At 46.6% G+C, this 21,106-nt stretch overlaps 1 protein-coding gene across 2 annotated transcripts in view; it reads left to right on the top strand.

The window, feature by feature from the left end:
• The window catches only part of AKAP8 (A-kinase anchoring protein 8), a 30,483-nt gene extending 26,312 nt beyond the window's left edge, over window positions 1-4,171 (top strand). For both annotated transcript variants that reach the window (XM_074935466.1, XM_074935467.1), the window contains exon 13: window positions 2,730-4,171. In XM_074935466.1, coding sequence (XP_074791567.1) covers window positions 2,730-3,251 — 522 coding nt within the window. In that variant the 3' untranslated portion in view covers window positions 3,252-4,171. The remainder of the gene's footprint in view (window positions 1-2,729) is intronic.
• Window positions 4,172-21,106: the final 16,935 nt, after the last annotated feature.

Raw genomic sequence — 21,106 nt, forward strand, 5'->3', positions numbered from 1 at the left:
CCTCGAGATCAAAGCAGGGGAGTATCAGTGAGAGCACCCTAGCCGATCCTCACTGTCAGGATGGAGTGTGAGGACAAAGTCAGGGCCACAACAGGTAGAATTCTTAGGTCAAATCAGCACTTTGAATTGCATCCAGAAAGAAGCTGGAAGCCAGTGCAGCCTTCAGAGTGTGGGTGTAATACGCTCCATGCGGAAGCACCGCTGAGTACGCAGGCAGTTGCGTCCTGCGCTGACATTTCCAAGTTGCCTTCAAGGGTCTGCCCATGTAGAGCACATTGCAGTAATGCAATCTGGCGGTGACATGGGCATGGGTAACTGGCGAGGTCCACATCTGAGAGGAAAGGTCGCAACCTCCTTGCCATGCGAAGATGAAAAGAAGCACTTTTGGCTACTGCTGCTACCTGGGAATCCAGGAGCAGCCAAGGATCCAACAGGACCCCTGATTTGCAAACTTGGCTAACAGGGCAGGCAAACCCCCTCAAATGGGGGGAGCAACTGTTTCCCCTGTTCCACCGGCATCACTTTGGTCTTATCTGGATTGAGCCTCTGCCAACTAGCTCTCATCCAAGCCCCAGTCTCTGCTAGACACTAGCAAAACTGAGACTCCACCCTCTGGGTCCAGTGAAAGAGACTTTGAGCTGAGAGTTATCAGCACATTGATGGCACTGCAGCCCAGATAGCGAGGCTGTCTCCCCTAGCGGCCTCTCATACACGTTGAACAGGAGGGGTGACAATAAACCCTGCGGTACCCCACACGAGAGAGCCCTCGGGGCAGATGAGCAATTGCCCAGTGCTACCCTCTGGGATCTCTCAGAGGAAAGAACGGAACCACTCAAGTGCAACTCCGTCTACCCCTGCCAGGGTCCGCAGGCACATCAACAACACCTCATGATCAACGGTATCAAAGGCTGCCGGCAGATCTAAAAGAATCAGCATGGGCACCTGACCTTTGTCCATCAGCAGGAGGAGATCTTCGACCGATCCCAGCACGGTCTCCGTACCATACCCAGGTGCAAAACCAGACTGAAAGGGGTGAAGGAAATCTGAGGATTCCAGGTAATGCCAGAGCTGCCTCGCCAAAACCTTCTCAGCAACCTTCCCCAAGGAAGGCTGGAGACAGGGTGATAATTGCCAAGACTGTCAGCGTCAAGAGATGGTTTCTTGAACGTGGGCCTAATGATTCCTCCTCTGAGGGATGCTGGCACCTTGCCCTTACAAAGAGAGGCCGAGGCAGTCTCCACCAATAGTGGACTCCATATTTCCCTGTAGATTTTACTGGCGATCGTGGACATGGGTCCAGATCGCAGGGTATAGCCTGGAGTTCCTCCAGAATCTCAATAGATAAATTTGGCTGGCTGAAATCCAGCCAGAGAAGACGACATTATGTTTGTCCTCCACCTGCATGGATCTGCTCTTGTGGAGGCAGCCAGACTGGTCTGAATCTGATCATTCTGGTCCGTGAAGTAGAAAACTCCTCAAAAGAAACACTTGGCTGTTGCTAGGCAAAGATGGCCCAATTTTACTAGGCTGTCTGTCACCCAGCACAGTTCCACTGGGCAGGATTTCACAGATACTGGTGGAGCAGGAGAACTCTCTCCTCGCCTCCATCACAACCATGACAATAAGAGTTCAAAAGCTCTTAGTCACACTTGATTAGATTCCGGGCAAGATTTCTGCCACTGGCATGTTATCTTCCTCATTCACACTTCATCTGTTGCAGGCTGCCTGCATACCAAGGTGATCTGTGAGGAAGGGAAGGAAAGTTTACGAGCCACCATTCCATAATCCAGAACAAACCATGCAGGGGGTCCATCTGCTGGCTGTACAATATTCTCCTTCAGATAACTCTGAAACCCAATCTAAGCCAAATAATAAAAAATAGGTCCCCTGTCCCAACAGGAGTAGAAGTGAGCTCTGATCTCAGCCTTATTCAGGCTGAAAGAGGCCAAAACCCTTAGGGCCTTGACCTCCTATGAAAAAAGTGAATAACTCCTACTGAAATAACAAAACCTAATTAGTTATCACTTAGTGTGGGATGGAGAGAGCAGGAACCAATTCCTGAGACTACCAAGACGGTTTTCACTTGAAACCATTAGTTATACGAACACTTCAAAAAATACCTGGATTTCTTGGCTCCCAAAGATAGGGTGGTATGAAAACTGTTACTTCAGTTGTTGATCTGCCTGGACCTCTCCCAGTGGGAGAGATTTCTCTACCACTGGGTTGTATGCTCAAGTGGGACTGGACAGAAAGTGAAAAAATTGATAACTGCTTTCTAGAAGAGGAGTTCCTCCCACTTGAGATTGGACACCCCTCGTTTGCCTAGCTGTTGCAGCACACACAGTTTATAAGAGTATACCCTCCCTCCCCCAGCCCGTGGGTGACTGCACCCTGAGCAGGTTGCAGTACAGGAGAGTCACATACAACTTCCATTCCTGCAAGGTAGAGGCTTTCCCAGCAATAAGTAACATTGCCTATTGATGTGGGGCTTTGACAAACACTTTCCTGGGGTGCTTTTCATGATAAAAGTTTAGAGTGCACAATTTTTATAGGAGCTTTGGGGCTGGACCTGATCAATTTTCACAGTTCTTTCCTGAAATTGAGGATCTGTCGTTTCCAATTGATCTCAGTTGCAAACCTCTGAATTTCATGTCTGAGGTTTCCTCTAGGAGAAACGTAAACCATACTACAGGCAAATGACTGCTGTCCTTTCCCCCTCTCTTTGTCAGGGCGATGATCCATTTACAGATGAAATTGTTGACCAGGATGTTGATGAAACTGAAGCCTTGGAAGGAGGTGATGGTGGTGGAGAAGGGGCGAATGAAAGTGCTACTGCAGAGACAAAACAGGAAGATACTGGGGATGCAGGTGAAGCCACAGAAGCTACAGAAGCCCCTGAAACCACTAAAGCAGAAGGAGAAGAAATAGAAAAAGCCTCTGAGGAATTGCCTGAAAGTGAGGAGTTGCCTAAAAATGAGGCAGAGCAGCAGCAGCCACCACAGGAAGAAGCTGAGGTTGGGGCAGAGGCTGGAATGGAAGAAGCAGCGGAGGCAGCAGTGGTTGTACCAGAAGAACCATCCCCTCCTCAAGAAAATACAGCTGAGACAGTGGCTTCTGCAGGAGGTGAAGCTGAGGTACAGCAGGTTGAAAAGGAAGAGGAGAAACCGAGTGAGGTAACAGAGTCTGGAACCAGTGATGCAAAGGTGGAAGAGGAGGCACCACCTGTAGAAGTGGAGCTGCAGCAAGAATAACTCTCTGAATGTTTGTGTGAAGGTGACTTGTCCTGCACAATTGTATAATCCATGATTTTGATTTTTTTCCTGTCTTATTCGAATGCAGTACCTGAATGCGCATTGCCAGAAATTCGGCTGGCTTTGTTTTTGTTCAAGGGGAGGGACCCAACTGTTCTGTTATGGGAGCAGTCTTGTGCTTAACTGTCTTGTTCTGTAGATTTGCTTAGTTCTGCTTTCTACATAATTTTTTAGGTTGAAGACTGCAGAAAGCTGTACATTCCCCAAGAAACACTTGAGGTGCATCATCATCTTTTTGAATTTTTAGAATGAAAAGCAGGATTTGCAAAATAAAAACATGATGATTAGATTCTGACAGCTGTTTGGTTTTTAAGTGCAGCACTAAAGCAGTATGGTTTCTTTTGCAACAGAGACTTGGTCCTTTTACTAATTGGGAGCCAGTAAATATCTTCAGCATTTTTTATCCCTACCTGTAGGGAGTACTTACCATTTTAAATACTCCCTAGAAAGGAGAGGATTTTTTGTTGTGAAATCCACTGGCTTCATCTGTCAAAACTCCAGTACTGCATGAGAATTAGGGTACGTAGTTTTACAGTTTTTAAGCACCAAGTCAGTTTATGTCTAGAAATCAGGCCACTCTTTGTATAGTGCACTGATTTAGAGACCTACTTTGAGGGGGGGAAATTACACCTCCGTTGAAAACCATTTTTCCTTCCTCCTAAATTTTAATAAGGTCACAATAGTCTCATTCACAGTATAAAACTGATTGCCAAATGCTGTCACAGGGTTATTCGAACAATACCAAGATCAGCAAATGATAGGAACTGCTGACTTAAGTGTTATTATCTATGCTTGTGATATAAAATGTTTAAGTCTGATATAGACCCGCTATCATTTTGAATAAACCCAGAGTTCTTGGTCTTAAAGTCTAAATAAACTTCTGAATCTGGAAAAAAACCAACAATCACCTCTAATTGTAATTGAGCTGTCCATGAAATGTCTGCATATTGAGCAATCGTTAAAGATTTGTAAAATGAGAACCACCAGCTCCATTTCTGGGTCTCAGGTTCTGGGAAGATATCACACGCTTCTTACCAAAGACCGAATGCGGGTGGTGCTTTTTTAAAGATTCTCTCTTCCACAGCGAGTGGAGGGTTGGGAGGCTGTAGTAAGAATCACATCCATTTCTGCCTCCGATCCCTTGTACCAATATACTTTGATACATTTGTACATGCAAAGGGAAAACCGAGGTATCAAACATGATTGTCTGCCTGGCTGGCTGGCTGGCTGAGAGTAGCTGAGACATTTGCCTGGAGCGGCAGCTAAGTTTTGCTATAAATAGCACTTCGTAACTGCTAAAATCCCTGGCACCAAAGATCTTGGTAACAATACATTGGTCTGATTCTCAGGGCATCAAGAGATTAAAGATGTTGCATACACAGACCATTGGCAAGCCTTTTCCTGATAGTTATTGCGACACTTCATAGAAAATCCATCACTGTCTGCATGTCCATATAGCACGTGGGTTTTCCAATCTCTTGTTGGGTTGGCTGAGCCCTACATTTATAGTTCAAAGTAGCAAATGGTGCAGGTCTTCCAGCTGAAATTCAGTAGGTTAGTGCTGATCGTGTGCATGCCCAAACCCAGCTGATTTCTTATGGAACAACTCCAGTGTGAACAAAGGAGAACTTGGAGGTTGAAATGGGGAAGTGTGAACATCCTTGCTTGCAGATTCCCTTTCTACTTGTCCATAAACTTCTGCCGGCTGTGTGTGATTGTATCAGGATGCTATGGAGGTGGGAGGGAGGCAGTGAGACTACATTACAGAGAGAAAGGAACATAAGAGCTTGAACACTAGTGCAACTGGTTGGTACACCTAAACTAAAGAGGCTTTTCAGGGAAATCCAAGTCAGGTAGGTGGGAAATGCATAAGTAGCAAGGTAGCCTGATCTCCCCAGATGCAATAATTTTTGCACCACCTCCTCTCTCTTAGCTCTGTGTTGTGGCTGGGTGAGAAGGTTTGCTTTCTCTTCGTTCTTGCCACGCAGGAAAGGAAGCATTTTAGTTGCTAAGCTAAATTAAAATGTAACTTTGAATTATTTTCGAAGCCAGTAATGCTTCTGGTGTAATAGCTGTAAATATGGGAGGCTTCCATAAACTACATGATATCTGAGGAAGTGTTGATTTCTTTGTTGCTAAGATCTAATCTTCAGTGATCACTACATTTCCAGGAATGCTAAGGCCCCTGTAGAACTGGGAGCAGCAAGGAGATTGCCTTGTGGGTCCTATAAAGCTGCAGCCTGGGCCTCTCCCTCTGCTTTCCTAATAACTGAACTGTGCCCATGCATAGTCAGTAAATTTCATTTACCGACAGTGTGCTGAATGCAAGATAGCTCCTGGGGAAGAGAAGGGCACAAAACAACACTGGATTAGATGAGAGACTTTAGAGCAGGGGTGGGAAACTACTGCCAACGGGCCAGATCCAGCCCAACAGCCATTTTAATCCGGCCCTTGAGCTCCTGTTGGGGAGTGGTGGCTGGAGCTTGCCCTGCTCCAGCCAGGGAGCAGGGTCAGGGGCTGCTTCGCACTACTTCTGGAAGCAGCAACATGTCCCCCTTCCGGCTCCTACACATAGGGGCAGCCAGGGGGCTCTGCACGCTGCCCCTGCCCCAAGCACAGCTCCCAGTGACTGTGAACTGTGCCCAATGGGAGCTGCAGGGGTGGTGCCTGCAGATGGGGGGTGGGGATGGGACATGCTGCTGCTTCCAGGAGGCACTTGATGTAAGTGCCACCCAGAGCCTGCACCCCTGAGCCATACACCCCTACTCCTGCCCCAGCCCTGATCCCCCTTCCACCCTCTGAATCCCTCAGTCCTAGCCCAGAGCCCCCTTCTACACCCCAAACTCCCCAGCCCCACCCCAGAGCCTGCACCCCCAGCTGGAGCCCTCACCCACTCCACACCCACTGCCCCAGCCTTGAGCCCCCTCCTGCACCCTCAACTTCTCATTTCTAGCCCCACTCTGGAGCCCTCACCCCCTCCCACTCCCCAACCCCAATTTCATGAGCATTAATGGCCTGCCATACAATTTTTATACCCAGATGTGGCCCTTGGGCCAAAAAGTTTGCCTACCTGTGCTTTAGAGGAATGGGGATTGGTTGAATTTCATTTACTTGCCGGCTAGTAGATGCTAATACATCGATTGCTCTTATTTCTGATAGAGAATTTTATTTGGGAAGCCATTTTTGAGTATCAAATGAGTGTACAATAATGTACATACAAGTAGTGCTTCAAGTGAATGCAAATTTTCTGTACACATCTGTGGGAGTATGGTATAGACATCTCTTCCAGTACTGGTGTGATGTCTTGGGGATCATGCAGACCAATAAGGGATTCTGAAACCACCTGCTCTGTAATCTTGGGGTGCATTTATGCTGTGTTGCTATGGCTCAGAATCTGATGCTGGTAGCCTATCAATGTCTCACCCTGGCTTTTACAAGCCTAGTTACTCCTTTCAGGGTGACGCCAACAGCCCTTCCAGCACTCAGTCTCCTCAAATCTATTGTTCCTGAGTTCATAATTGCCCAGCTGTTGGACCATTCCCCTCTGGTTTGTCACTGCTGAAGGCATGAAACCAGTCCTCCCCCCGAGCTTAGTTTGGCACATACACTTCATGCAGTTTGCACTCTGGAGATTTGCTTGGGGTAAAAAAAATAAAGGTTTATTTAATAGAAAAACCACAGATTCAAAGATGAAGTAGTAAGGGAAGCAAACAAAGTTGCAGCCTCAGGCTTTATGCTTTTGTAGGTGATAAAATCCCTTTTCTAATACAAGTTACCTATGGTCTTTGAACAATTTCCCAGTGTATCCCCTGACTGTAGGGGGCTCCAGTGTTTCAGAGACCGCTTCCTGCTTGGAGACTGTCCCTCAATTTCTACATGCTTTCATTTCAAACTCCTTCCATTTAAAAGAGTTTTCTTCTTCAGTCACTACAGATATTCAAAGTGAGCTGTAGCTCACAAAAGCTTATGCTCAAATAAATTGGTTAGTCTCTAAGGTGCCACAAGTCCTCCTTTTCTTTTTGTGAATACAGACTAACACGGCTGCTACTCCGAAACCAGTTGTCTCAATGTTGTTCCATTACCTTTAATGGTTCATTGTTGCCTTTTCCAGGGTTGTACAATGGATTGTTACTTGTATCTGGTTTTGCATAAACACCTGGGATGGGAGGTGCCCCCTCCCTGCTGTGAGGTGTAGTTGAAATTGTAATACAGGTTATGAGCACTTTTTTTCTATATACATAAATATGTACTCAAAGAAACTATGGTTATGAATATACAGTCCCTATAGGTGCTCCACTGTGCTGCAGATTGGAGAATTTCAGTAGCAGTCCATCCCGCCAGTGCACGCACAGCTGACCCCGGCTAGAGATGGAGGTAAGAGCTTTCTGTTCATAGATTCATAGATACTAAGCTCAGAAGGGACCATTATAATCATCTAGTCCGACCTCCTGCACAACACAGGCCACAGAATCTCACCCACCCACTCCTGCGAAAAACCTCTCACCTATGTCTGAGCTATTCAAGTCCTCAAATCATGGTTTAAAGACTTCAAGTGCAGAGAATCCTCCAGTAAGTGACCCATGCCCCATGCCACAGAGGAAGGCGAAAAACCTCCAGGGCCTCTTCCAATCTGCCCTGGAGGAAAATTCCTTCCCGACCCCAAATATGGCCATCAGCTAAACCCTGAGCATATGGGCAAGATTCACCAGCCAGATACTACAGAAAATTCTTTCCTGGGGAACTCAGATCCCACCCCATCTAACATCCCATTACAGGCCATTAGGCCTATTTACCATGAATATTTAAAGATCAGTTACCAAAATCATGTTATCCCATCATACCATCTCCTCCATAAACTTATCGAGTTTAATCTTAAAGCCAGATAGATCTTTTGCCCCCACTGCTTCCCTTGGAAGGCTATTCCAAAACTTCACTCCTCTGATGGTTAGAAACCTTCGTCTAATTTCAAGTCTAAACTTCCCAATGACCAGTTTATATCCATTTGTTCTTGTGTCCACATTGGTATTGAGCTTAAATAATTCTTCTCTCTCTCCGGTATTTATCCCTCTGATATATTTATAGAGAACAATTATATCTCCCCTCAGCCTTCTTTTAGTTAGGCTAAACAAGCCAAGCTCCTTGAGTCTCCTTTCATAAGACAAGTTTTCCATTCCTCGGATCATCCTAGTAGCCCTTCTCTATACCTGTTCCAGTTTGAATCCATCCCTCTTAAACCAGGGAGACCAGAACTGCACACAATATTCCAGGTGAGGTCTCACCAGTGCCTTGTATAACGGTACTAACACCTCCTTATCTCTACTGGAAATACCTCTCCTGATGCATCCCAAGACCGCATCAGCTTTTTTCACAGCGATATCACATTGGCAGCTCATAGTCATCCTATGATCAACCAATACTCCAAGGTCCTTTTCCTCCTCTGTTACTTCTAATTGATGCGGCCCCAGCTTATAACTAAAATTCTTGTTATTAATCCCTAAATGCATAACCTTACACTTCTCACTATTAAATTTCATTCTATTACGATTACTCCAGTTTACAAGGTCATCCAGATCCTCCTGTAGGATATCCCAGTCCTTCTCCAAATTGGCAATACCTCCCAGCTTTGTATCATCCGCAAACTTTATTAGCACACTCCCACTTTTTGTGCCGAGGTCAGTAATAAAAAGATTAAATAAGATTGGTCCCAAAACTGATCCTTGAGGAACTCAACTGGTAACTTCCCTCCAGCTTGACAGTTCACCCCCTATAGTTTTGCAAATTTTAGCTTCCTTTGAAGTGTTTTTCTTTTAGTACGTTGTTTGTTTTTAGTTCACTGTGCCAAAGAAAAAAGAAGAACGGGTTTGCTTTCTGCCAACCACGGTTGGGGGTAAGGGGGAGATGACACCCCTCGGCAAGAGTATGCTTGGCTCGCCATACTTCAAAAAGTACCTTCTCTGCAAAGAATCCATCCCAGTGATGGATAGACATTCACAGTGCATTCGCTGCCTTGGGGAAAAGCACAATCCACAAAAGTGTGGTTGGTGCCAGCAGTTAAATCCAGGTCCAGGAAGGACAGAGTTATGGCTTAAACTGCCCATCGAGTCGGCCCTTCAACTGCCGGAGTCCCAGCGAGAGTTATCACTGCAACCTTCTACGTCGAAGGCAGGTGATCCCAAGGAGACGAGCCTCAAGACCACTAAGAAAAGATCTGAGAGTCCCCATAGCAAGCCCTGATCAAGCCAGAAACTATCTCCGGCTCCACTGATACCGACGGCAGTGAAGCCACCTAGAGCTGGTACAAGGGCATGTTTGGTACCAAACAGAGCAAGTCTGTCTGCCGAAAGACCCAATGGGCACAGGAAAAATAGTACCAGCACCGCAGGGGCATGTAAAGCATGAAAGATCTGCCCCAGGGAAGGCTACATTGACATGGTCATCAGCACTGACCCCAGTGCGCGTGGCACCAATTGACCATATGACTAGGTCTGCATCTTCACTTCCGTTGGTACAAGCTTCTCTGCACTGACAGCCACTCGCACCGACATCCGCACTGGCAGATTTCTGGTGTGCAACGGATCTCTTGGTGTCTGATGCACCGGACTCGCCCCTATTCAGTACTGGGGCTCCAGTGCCAGGCTCTCCCAGAGCATTGGACTCAATGACCTCTCCAGGCTGCACATCGTTTTTCTCCTCATCAGAATCAAGATAGTGAGCAAGAGGACTTGGGTTCCTACCGCTCATCCTACCCGCCATACGGGTCTCAATTTCTTCATGAACACCTGGCGTACTGCCCACCCGACCTCAGCTGCCATGGTACCAGCCCCCTGCCCTCAATAGCCATACTGGGACCCCTGGCAGGCTGAGGCAACAAGCTTTCCAGGCCCTTAGTGTGATATATCAACAGGCAAGGAGGTACCTCCTTCAGCTGTGGCGTCAGAGGGGTCAGAACCTCCTAAGCAACTGGGGGAGGAAGTTGAAGCTGAGGCAGAAAGGGAAGACACTCTTCAAGCTCGTTTCTTGTCCTCACCTGATGAGGCAGTGATGCCCCCTGCCATCCATGGTAGATGATTTAAAATCATTATAGGACTTAGCTCAGAAGGTGGCAGAAGCCCCGCAAATACAGCTGCACCAAGTTACTGAGCCTCACCACAAACTGGTGGACATTCTGCACTCTTCCACCTCTGCCAGAGTGGCCCTTCCAGTTAATGAGGTGCTCCTGGATCCTGCCAGAGTTATATGGCAGATCCCTGCGTCCATCCACCAACATGTAAGTGGGTGAGCAAAAAGTATTATGCATGGAATTTTTATTTTCCTACCCCACCTCCAAATTCCATCACTGTGGATGTGCTCAATTCTAGTTTACCAGTTTAAATCCACCCCGTATGACCAAGACAGGAAACACTTGGACCTGTTTGGCAGAAAAGCATATTCATCAGCCACTCTTCAGTTCCAGGTGTCTAATTACAAGGTCTTGTTGGCCAAATATGACGACCAGAACTATGTGGAACTAGGTTCCTTTATTGATCAGCTCCTGAACTCCCACAAAGACCAATTTATGGCAATAATTAACAAGGGCCAGCTGGTGGCAAAAAATCTGTCCAGTCTGCATTTGAACGTGTCACCGTGTCTGCCACGTCTATTTCTATGGCCACGGTTATGAGAAGGGCTTTGTGGCTAGTTGTTCTGCTCCCTAAAGAGGTCCAAACCATGGTGGAGGACCTTCCCTTTGAGGGAACTGATCTGTTTGCCGAAAAGACAGATATGTCTCTTCACATGTTGAAGGATTCTCAGGTGAACCTTTGTTCCCTAGGGATATACATGCTGGCCTATAAGAGAAAATACAGTCTTCGGCTGCCGTTTACGCCCCAGTCCTTGTCGCAGAGCTCTTGGGAGCCACAGAGTAAGAAATCAAGGTTCCCCAAGCAAAAGCAATCAGGACCACAACTGACTTCACCTCAGCCTTGAAGCAGAAGTTTTTATGGATTTGTTGAGGTGCTTGTAGTACACTGTCCTTGCCACCTTACGGCGGGAAACCCCACCCCTCCTTTTGGAGACCGCCTTACGCCGTTCCGCAGCAACTAGGAAGAGAGAACCTCTGACAAGCAGGTGTTGGAAATCATCCAGAATGGATATGCCATTCACCTCCTCCCTTCCCTCTCCCAAACACCCTTCCCTGTCCCTCTTCAGGGATCCATCTCATGAGTCTACTATGTCAAGAGGTAAACAGTCTCCTCAGCGTAGGTGCTATAGAACCTGTGCCCGTACATCTCAGAGCCAAAGGCTTTGACTCTTGTTACTTCCTGATACCAAAGAAAAAGGGAGGACAGAAATTCAAGATGGTCACCCCATCAGTGACCATCCCAATTTGTTTTCGGCTCTTGACCTTCAAGACTCCTACCTCCACATTTTCTATCATACCAGATCACAGGCGTAAGCTCAGATTCATGCTGGGCCAGGACCACTACCAGTACAGAGTATTCTCTTTCGGCCTCTCTTTGGCTCCCAGAGTGTTCTCCAAGGTCTTCTCGTAGTAGCGGCCCACTTATACTCTCAGGTCATAATGATTTATCACTACCTAGATGATTGCCTTCTCAGGGCATGGTCCTGCACAGAGGCCCAACAAGTCACTCAGACCACACAGGACATGTTTCTGAATTTGGGCCTACAGATCAATGAATAAAAATTGACCTTAAAGCAGGCTCAAAGACTAGAATTCATTGGAGCTGACCTCGACTCCATTCAGGCGAGGGCACTCCTCCTACATCACAGATTTTTCAGTTTCTCCTCGTTGATGGAGACAATACAATCCAGTTCCCAAATCTTGCCCAGACATTGCCTTCAGCTTCTGGGGCACATGGCCATGGGCACATCGGTTATTGCTCATGCCAGATTACACATGAGATGCCTCCAAGCACGGTTCGGTTCAGTTTACAGGCCGAATAAAGACAATATGGGCAAGCTTTTATCAATGCCCACCAGCGTCAAGCAATAGGGCCCCAATCCCAATTGCAGCCTTTAAGTGCTTGTGTAACGTTAATAAAGAAAACAGAAGAATTTGTGGAAGGATCCAGTAAACATCTGTATGGGAATCCCGTTTGCTCAGTCTTCCCCATCCCTTCTGACCACCAACGCATCCCTCATAGGATGGGGAATGCATCTCAATGGTCACACAATACAGGGCAAATGGTCTCCAGGAGAGACGTGCCTCCACAAATACTTGCTTGAGCTCAGAGCAGTCGAAACGTGTGCGCTCACTTCCTCCCACTAATCATGCATACAAAGGTCACGACGGACAACATGGCCTGCATGTACTACATAAACTGACAGGGAGGCACCAGATCTCATTCTCTGTGCATCTAAGCACTGAAGCTATGGAATTGGTGCCTCTCCCACAATATCCTAATATTAGCGGCCCACCTATCGGGAATACACAACCCGATAGCTGACAGTCTCAGCCACAAATTCCTGCAAGACCATGAATGGGAAATTGTCAGAATATGTTGTGTAGAATCGCAGACTATGTGGTACGCTGGTAATTGACTTGTTTGCTATTCATTAGAACAAGAAGTGTCCACAGTACTGCTCCAGGACGGATATTGGACGATGTTCATGGGAGCTGCTCTTCCCCTTCCTTGGGATAAGGGCCTTCTTTATGCCTCCTCCCCCTTCCCTCTATTGCTGAAAGTCCTGTTGAAGATGAAAAGGGAAAAAGCAAACATCATTCTGATCACCCCCACCTGGCCCAGGCAGATGTGGTACCCTTACCTGTCACAATTGGCATGTCCACCGATAACTCTACCAATCACTCCTTACCTCCTCTCGCAGAACAAGGGTCACACCCTCCACACCAATCTGCGAGTCCTTCAACTCAAAGCATGGCTCCTTCATGGTTCCAGCACATAGAAACATCTTGTTCTGAGGAGGTGCTATTACACAATAGAAAGGGCACTACTCATCATATCTACCTTCAAAAATAGAAGAGGTTCCAGATCTGGTGCCAAACCAAGGATGTCACCCCTAATTCAGCCACAGGTGGTCCTAGACTACCTTAAAGAAATGGGTCGCTCTATTAGCTTGCTGAAGGTTCATTTAGCAGCAGTTGCAACCTCCCACCAGCAGGCAGAAGGCTACCCAATCTTCAACCACCCAATTACAAAGAGGCTTCTTAAAGGCATAGCAAACCACAACCCAGGCCCCCCACTCTCCAATGGGATCTCAATCTAGTGATAAAAGGACAGACTAGACCATTTGAACCCATGGCCTCTTGTTCACTAACTCACCTTTTCCGTCATCACTTCGGCCAGAAGGAAGGGGAGAGAGCAGCTTCGATGGTGCATCCCCCTTTTACCGTGTTCTTCCCTGACAAGGTCACATTCAGACCACATCCAAAGTTCAGCCCTAAAGTGACTTCTACATTTCACATGAATCAACTTATTCAGCTTCAACATTTTATCCCAAACCACATGAGGACAACAGGTAAGCTATCCTTCATATGCTCGATGTGAGAAGAGCCTTGGCCTTCTATTTGGACAGAACAAAGACCTATAGAAAATCTCCAAGACTCTTCGTCTTCATTCTGGATAGATCAAAAGGTGCAGCCAGCTCAGCTCAGTGGCTTTCCACATGAGTTGCTGGCTGTATTAAACTCTGCTACCAATTGCATGGGGTAGTACCCCCATCTTCAATACACACGCATTCCACAAGGTCAGTCTCCTCATCTTTCCCAAGGGTATCCCTATTATCAGAGATCTGCAGAGTGCTACCTGGGCATCTGTGCATACCTCTGCAGAATATTATGCCATCCTGGGGAATTTGACTACAAGTGCTCAATTTGGTGCCACAGTACTGTCACCTCTATCAGAACTTGACTCCGAAGTCCCAGCCTCCAGCAGTGGGTACTGCTCAGGAGTCACCTACAGTGGAGCACCCATAGGGACATTACTCGAAGTTAATCATCTTGTGCAGTAATGATGGTTCTTCGAGATGTCTCCCCCTATGGGTGCTCCACGATCCACCCTCCTTCCCTCTACTTCGGAGCTTCATTGGTTGACTCTACGATAGAGAAGGAAGTCCCCATACACACCAGCTTGCCTCATGGCAGGCGGGAATCATGCATGTGCCGGCAGGATGGACTGCTACTGAAATTCTCCACTCAGCAGCACGAGTGTGCGCACACATCTTTAGTAGTGCACCCATAGGGGAACACATCTCAAAGAACCATTGTTACTGCACAAGATGAGTAACTTCTTTTACACATCTCATAATGACCAGGTTCAGAACATGACAAGCTTTCATAAAAGACCTTATGTGGTGTATTTTTATACACAATAATATTGTATACAACCAGTTGCTTCAATTACTTATTCCTTCAGATTTAGAGCCTTGTTCTCCCTTTGCAGTGTCTGGATTTGGATTGTCACAACCAGTCAGCCTGATATGAGTAGGTGAATGCTTTTTCAACTCTGCTCTTTCTTCCACACTAAACATAGCAAGAAGAATCACTAGGCTTTGAATATTGCAGGGCAATATTTTATTTATCTTCAGATGTTCTTTCTTGCTGTTATCTCTAAAAGGGGGGGCCTGCTTAGTTGGATGGATGAGGGTGCTGTGTCCTTGAACATGTATATTTGTAGAACAGATTAGTAGTTGCTTGGTTTCAGGAGCTCTGGCTTTTTGCAATGCAGTGTCTAGATCTCTCATTTGGCCACCTTCTTTAACACTGATGACTGCACAAGATCACATGGAGCAAAGTTAGTCACAGTGGAAAATATCATTGTGCACATCTAATGCAGTAGCATCTTCTTCATGTCCACTTCTCTCTCCATATCCTTGCCCCCAATAAGAATAAATTATTGGCTACTGCATGTAACTGAAGTATATTTGTATTTTAAATGTGGCATAAAATCATAGAAATGTAGGGTTGGAAGGGAATTAAAAAGCTTATCTAGTCCATTTCCCCCACCCCTGACCTAAGAAAGGATTAAGTGTCCCTTATCCATCCCAGACAGATGTTTGTCTAACATGTTTTTTAAAAACCAAAGATGGGATCCCCCAGTGTCCCAAGGTAACCAGTTCCAATACTTAACTATGCTCACCGTTAGAAGTTTTTCCTAATATCTAACCTAAATCTCCCTTGTTGCAAACTAAGCTGATTACTTCTTGACTTGACTTATTTGGACATGGACAACAATCGATCATCATCCTGGGGGTTTTACAAATCTAAGAAGCTGGTATATACACAGGGACCAATGCAACCACCCCCGGAGCAGAGCAGCTACTGTACATCATCACAAGTTCAAGAGAGGAAATGAAGAGGACTACTTTCATTGTGTCAAAATGAATCTCAAACTGTAGCTGTTGTTAATCTTCATCAAAGTCACTATCTTGATCAATCATCAGTGAACTGAAAGAAAGCATAAAGTAATTGCTGGTAAAATTTGCATGTGCCAAACTGGTGAATTAGGCAAATAAGAACAAGTCATTAGTATAGAGTGAGTAAGCTTAAGTACAAACAGTATACATTTAAATACACCTACATGCAAGGTCATACATCTAGAAACAAAAACTACAGGTCATTCTTATGGGATGGGGAACTGTATCGTGGGGAACTGTATCGTGGAAAGCTGTGACTCTGAAACAGACCTAGAGGTTGTGGTGGAAACCAGCTGAACATGATAGAATTCAAGATCCTATGAATCATAGAATATCAGGGTTGGAAGGGACTTCAGGAGGTCACCTAGTCCAACCCCCTGCTCAAAGCAGGACCAATCCCCAACTAAATCATCCCAGCTACGGCTTTGTCAAGCCTGACCTTAAAAACCTCTAAGGAAGGAGATTCCAAGCTGAGGGCTGCCGTGAAGCTCCAAGGCAAGCAAATCTGCCAATAAGCGCAAGACCCACCAAAGTAGAGGAAGAACTTTGTCACATTATGTTTGATGCAGTAGAGAAGGGAGAGCCCATGGAGGGTTGCCGAGAGGGGGGTGACATGGTCAAAGTGACAGGTCGGGAAAATGATCTTTACAGCATTGAGAATGGAATATGAGCAGGGAAAGACTGCATTTGTCAAGGCTTGAGAGAGGGGTGTTGCAGTAATCAAGATGTAAGATGATAGGAGCCTGCATGGGTTTTAGGGGTGGGGATGGATAGGAAAGGCCGCATCTTTGATATGTTCTGCAGAAAGAATCTGCAAGACTTAGGCCTGGACTACACGACAGAGTAATGTCAGTGTAAGCTGCCTTACGTCAACCTAACTCTGTAAGCATCTACACTATAATGTTTCTCCTGCCGATGTAAGTCACCCACTACAATGACCTAACAACTCGACCTCCACAAGAGGCCCAGCGCTTAGGTCAAAGTAGTTGGGTCGATGCAGTGTTGACATTGTAATGACTGTTCCAGCTGTTACCCCTGGCAACCGACAGACCGAACCCTGCCACTCAGGGCAGACAGCCAGAGCCCCTCCACCTGGGGAGCCCCAGGCAGTGCAGTGCTGGCTGTCAACCCTGGGTGGTTGGCCTCCAAGCTGTCAGTGCCCCATAATTAGGGTTGCCAACTTTCCAACTGCAGAAAATCGAACACCCTCTGCCCCACCCCTTCTCTGGGGCCCTGCCCCCTGCTCACTCCATTCCCCCCTCCCCTGGCTCATTCGCTCATTTTCTGGGGCAGGGGGTTGGGGGCCGGGAGGGGGTGCAGGCTCCAGCTGGGGGTGTGGGCTCTGGGGTGGGGCTGGGGATGAGGGGTTTGGGAGGGGGCTCCAGGCTGAGGCAGAGCGTTAGAGTGTGGGAGGGAGTGCAGGCTCTGGGAGGGAGTTTGGGTGTAGGAGGGGGCTCAGGGCTGGTACAGGGGGTTGGTTGTGGGGTGCAGGCTCTGGGTGGAGCTTATGTCAGGTGGCTCCCTGCAAGCAGCCGGTATGTCCCTGGGATTCCTAGGTGGAGATGGGGCCAGGCAGCTCTGCACACTGCCCCCATCCACGGGCATCACCCCCGCAGCTCCCACTGGATGCAGTTCCTGGCCCATGGGAGCTGCGGAGCTGGCGGTCGGGGCAGGAGCAGCATGTGGAGCCTCCCTGGCCACCCGTGCACCTAGGGGCTGCAGGAACATACTGGCCACATCAGGAAGCCATGCAGAGCCAGGCAGGGAAACTGCCAGCCCTGCTGCATCACCGACCGGACTTTTAATGGCTCGGTCAGTGGTGGTTAACCACCGGTGGGGAGATGGCGGAGTTCAGGGAAATCCCTGAGGTTTCAGATTACCCGCATCACATGGGGCTTTAAGTAAAAACATCAACTCTCACAAGACTTGTGATAAAATACAAAGAATTGGCAACACTGCTATTTATTTATGCTAATTTCCTTATTAAATTAGTCTTTAGGGCCCCAATTCTGCAAATACTTAAAGCAAGGATTAGCTTTGCTCATGTGAGTAAAGCAACTGAGTTACCTGGAACTAATCCCACAATTACTCTCTTACAGAAGAGTTTCTAGGATCAGACCCACACAGTGAAACTCACCTCTGTGCAGAGGAGGCAGCACAAGGCTGAGGCCTCAGTTCTCTCCCTCTAGGCCTAGGCACTTCTCTGGTCTGAAGCAGGACTTAAGTGGTGCCTAGGTCTGGTGCTAGCCCCTCTACATAGGGTATGAATTTCACCCTCCATATTCCTGGGTCCCAGTCAGCCCTGCTCTCTGAGGCCTTTGGGGCTGCACTATGTGGTTTGGGCACAAGTCCCTGGACAGCTGGTAAAATCCAGTAGCAGGTCCTTGGGGTCGTAACTGGTAGCTGCTCACATCAGGAAGGCGAGGGCCTACTGGCCCCGTTATTATTAGTGTCAGTTGACCTAGGAATGTGTCTCTGTAGTTTTTTGCCCATGCACTTGCAGGTCACAACACTTTTATACACTGTTATATAACAGCTTTCCTTTGAGGAAGGGTTGTTTCGCCATGACTGCTGGAGCAGACATTCAGGACAAAGGGCGCATCGGAGCTGGGAATGTTCCCTCGAGTGGGGTTTAATAGGTCTGAGACAGCTCTGGACTGGGCAGGTCTGCAATGTCAATGGCACATATTTGATCATTATCCTATGAAGATCTGCTCCACAGCTATGCACTTTATGCATTATGGTCCCACACAATAAACTGTTTGTATAGAACCACAACAGTGAGGGTTGTTAAAGTGACAGCAATGGTGTCACCTATCCCATCACCACTACTAACCCCAAGAGTTAAAAAAAATCCTGAGTCAGACCCCCCCCCCTCAAAAAAATCCTGAGACTGGCTTCAGAATAATGAGATCTCTTAAAAAATAATAGATGTGGGGTATTTTGTCTTCTGAGTTTTGAGCCTTTAAGGTGCACGTAGGTCATGTTTTCAGGCTATTCTCTGCAGCCACAATAGCTTAGAAAATTACTTTAAAAATAAAAGCAGAGATTCTCATTAAATCAATTGACTCCTGGAGCGGGGGTTTGAAGAAAAACACCAAATAGCACAAAACTCATCATGAAATTGTGAGAGTTGGCAACACTGTAAAACTAAGGACTTAAAGAAAATGAGAACATCATAAATCTTAGACTGTGCACATAAACAGAAACATGTTATTCTTATTAACTCTAAATAAGGCAGATTTCAGCCCAGGACAACATTCTCCTTCATTCTGATCCATGAGTTGTTGTGGGGGTTTTTTAATATATAATTTTTCTTATTCTGATTTCAGGATCTAATTATGTTATTATAAAAGATACAGCTAATAAATGTTAAATGATACAATATTCTTGTCCTAACAGATAAAAGAGGAAATGATCACAGAACTAAAAATTAATGGTACCTTAGCTTCAAGCGATCATGACTTAACCATATTTATAATGTGCTGTGATGCTATCTCACAGGTTGCCAGCAGGTTAATTCACTCGCATGCTAATAGAAATCAAAGGAATGTTAAAAGATCATGGTGTGTTCAAACTAATTCACTTGTAAAATGTAACTGTATTGTTAAGATGGACTATATGCTATTGTTTATTTGCTATTATGCATACCCTGTAATAAATAACCCTAGATCAAAAGGTATGTTAGTATAAGGATAAGAATTTACTTAGTGGGCAGAACTTCATGAATACTAATGAAGGATACTTGTATTGTTCCCACTTATCCATCCCTATTGTAATGAATGGCCAGGAATTACATTATGTATATCACTGTAACTGGATTACTTGTGGATGCATAGGAAGTAGAATGTTAACTTCAAAGCAAAGATTGTTTTGTGTTCAACAATGGACATTCACAGCTCAATTGACAGCTGCTACTCTCAAAACCCATGTGGGTCAAGATGCTTGTTAGCTTGCCTTAAGTGAGCAGAATCTATAAATACTGATTCAAGGGAATGATCCTGCATCTCTGGCCTGATGAATTCTGACAGGGTGGAATTCTGAGCAATTGGATTGAGATCCCTAGAGCCATTCTGGGTAACCCTGAGAGACTAATGGAAATCAGCAAATTACTACACCCCTGCTGTCACATTGGCCTTACAAACGTTGATTCACCTGTGATGTGATTTGCCTGCTTTACCTACTCAATAACTCTAAAAAAAAAGAAAAAGGAGTACTTGTGGCGCCTTAGAGACTAACAAATGTATTTATTTTAGTCTCTAAGGTGCCACAAGTCCTCCTTTTCTTTTTGCGGATACAGACTAACACGGCTGCTACTCTGAAACCTGTCAATAACTCTAATTTCCTTTTCTTAGCTAATTAATCTTTAGGTTTCAGAGTAACAGCCGTGTTAGTCTGTATTCGTAAAAAGAAAAAAGAAAAGGAGTACTTGTGGCACCTTAGAGACTAACCAGTTTATTTGAGCATGAGCTTTCGTGAGCTACAGCTCACTTCATCGGATGCATAGCATATCGTGGAAACTGCAGAAGACATTATATACACACAGAGACCATGAAACAAAACTTCCTCCCACCCCACTCTCCTGCTGGTAACAGCTTATCTAAAGTGATCATCAAGTAGGACCATTTCCAGCACAAATCCAGGTTTTCTCACCCTTCCCCCCCCCCCACACACACATACAAACTCACTCTCCTGCTGGTAATAGCCCATCCCTCTTTGAAACCTCTCTTTATAATGCGCATGATAATCAAGGTGGGTCATTTCCAGCACTAATCCAGGTTTTTAGTTAGTTTTACTAGAGAAACTGGCTTCAGTGTTGTCTTTGGTGAGATCTGGACTATACTTGACCTAGAGTCAGTGACTGGCCTTTTGGGTCTGGAGGAACCTGATGTGTGATGATTTTTGGTTTTAATAACCTTTTATCATTAAGGTGATCGCTACCAGCGGCGTATTAACGCCTAGGCCAGCAAATTTGCAGGGGCGGCATATTTGTAAGAGCAGCCAGAGGTGCCCATTTCCCCCGGCACCAGTGGGTGCTCACGCCCCCCCCTCCCCCGGCCCCATCCCAACTCCACCCCTTCCCCAAAGTCCCCACCCCAACTCCACCCCCTCCCTGCTCCTATCGGTCCCCTTCCCCAAATCCCCGCCCTGGCCCTGTCTCCTCCCCTGAGCGTGCCACGTTCCCCCCTCTTCCCCTCTCCCTCCCAGCCGCACGAAGCTGTTTCGCGCACAAGCGCTGGCAGGGAGTGGGGAGAAGCAGCACCCGGCAGCGTGCTCAGGAGAGGAGGCTGAGTCAGAGCGGAGATGAGCTGGGGCAGGAGGGGTGCCGGGGGGGGGGGAGGGGGCTGCAATTATTTCAGGGCCTAGGGGCGGCAAAATCATTAATCCACCACTGATGGCTACACTTGCAGATGTTGCGCGCC

Source organism: Natator depressus, chromosome 20 (assembly GCF_965152275.1).
Source record: "Natator depressus isolate rNatDep1 chromosome 20, rNatDep2.hap1, whole genome shotgun sequence".
NCBI classification, from domain to species: domain Eukaryota; kingdom Metazoa; phylum Chordata; order Testudines; family Cheloniidae; genus Natator; species Natator depressus.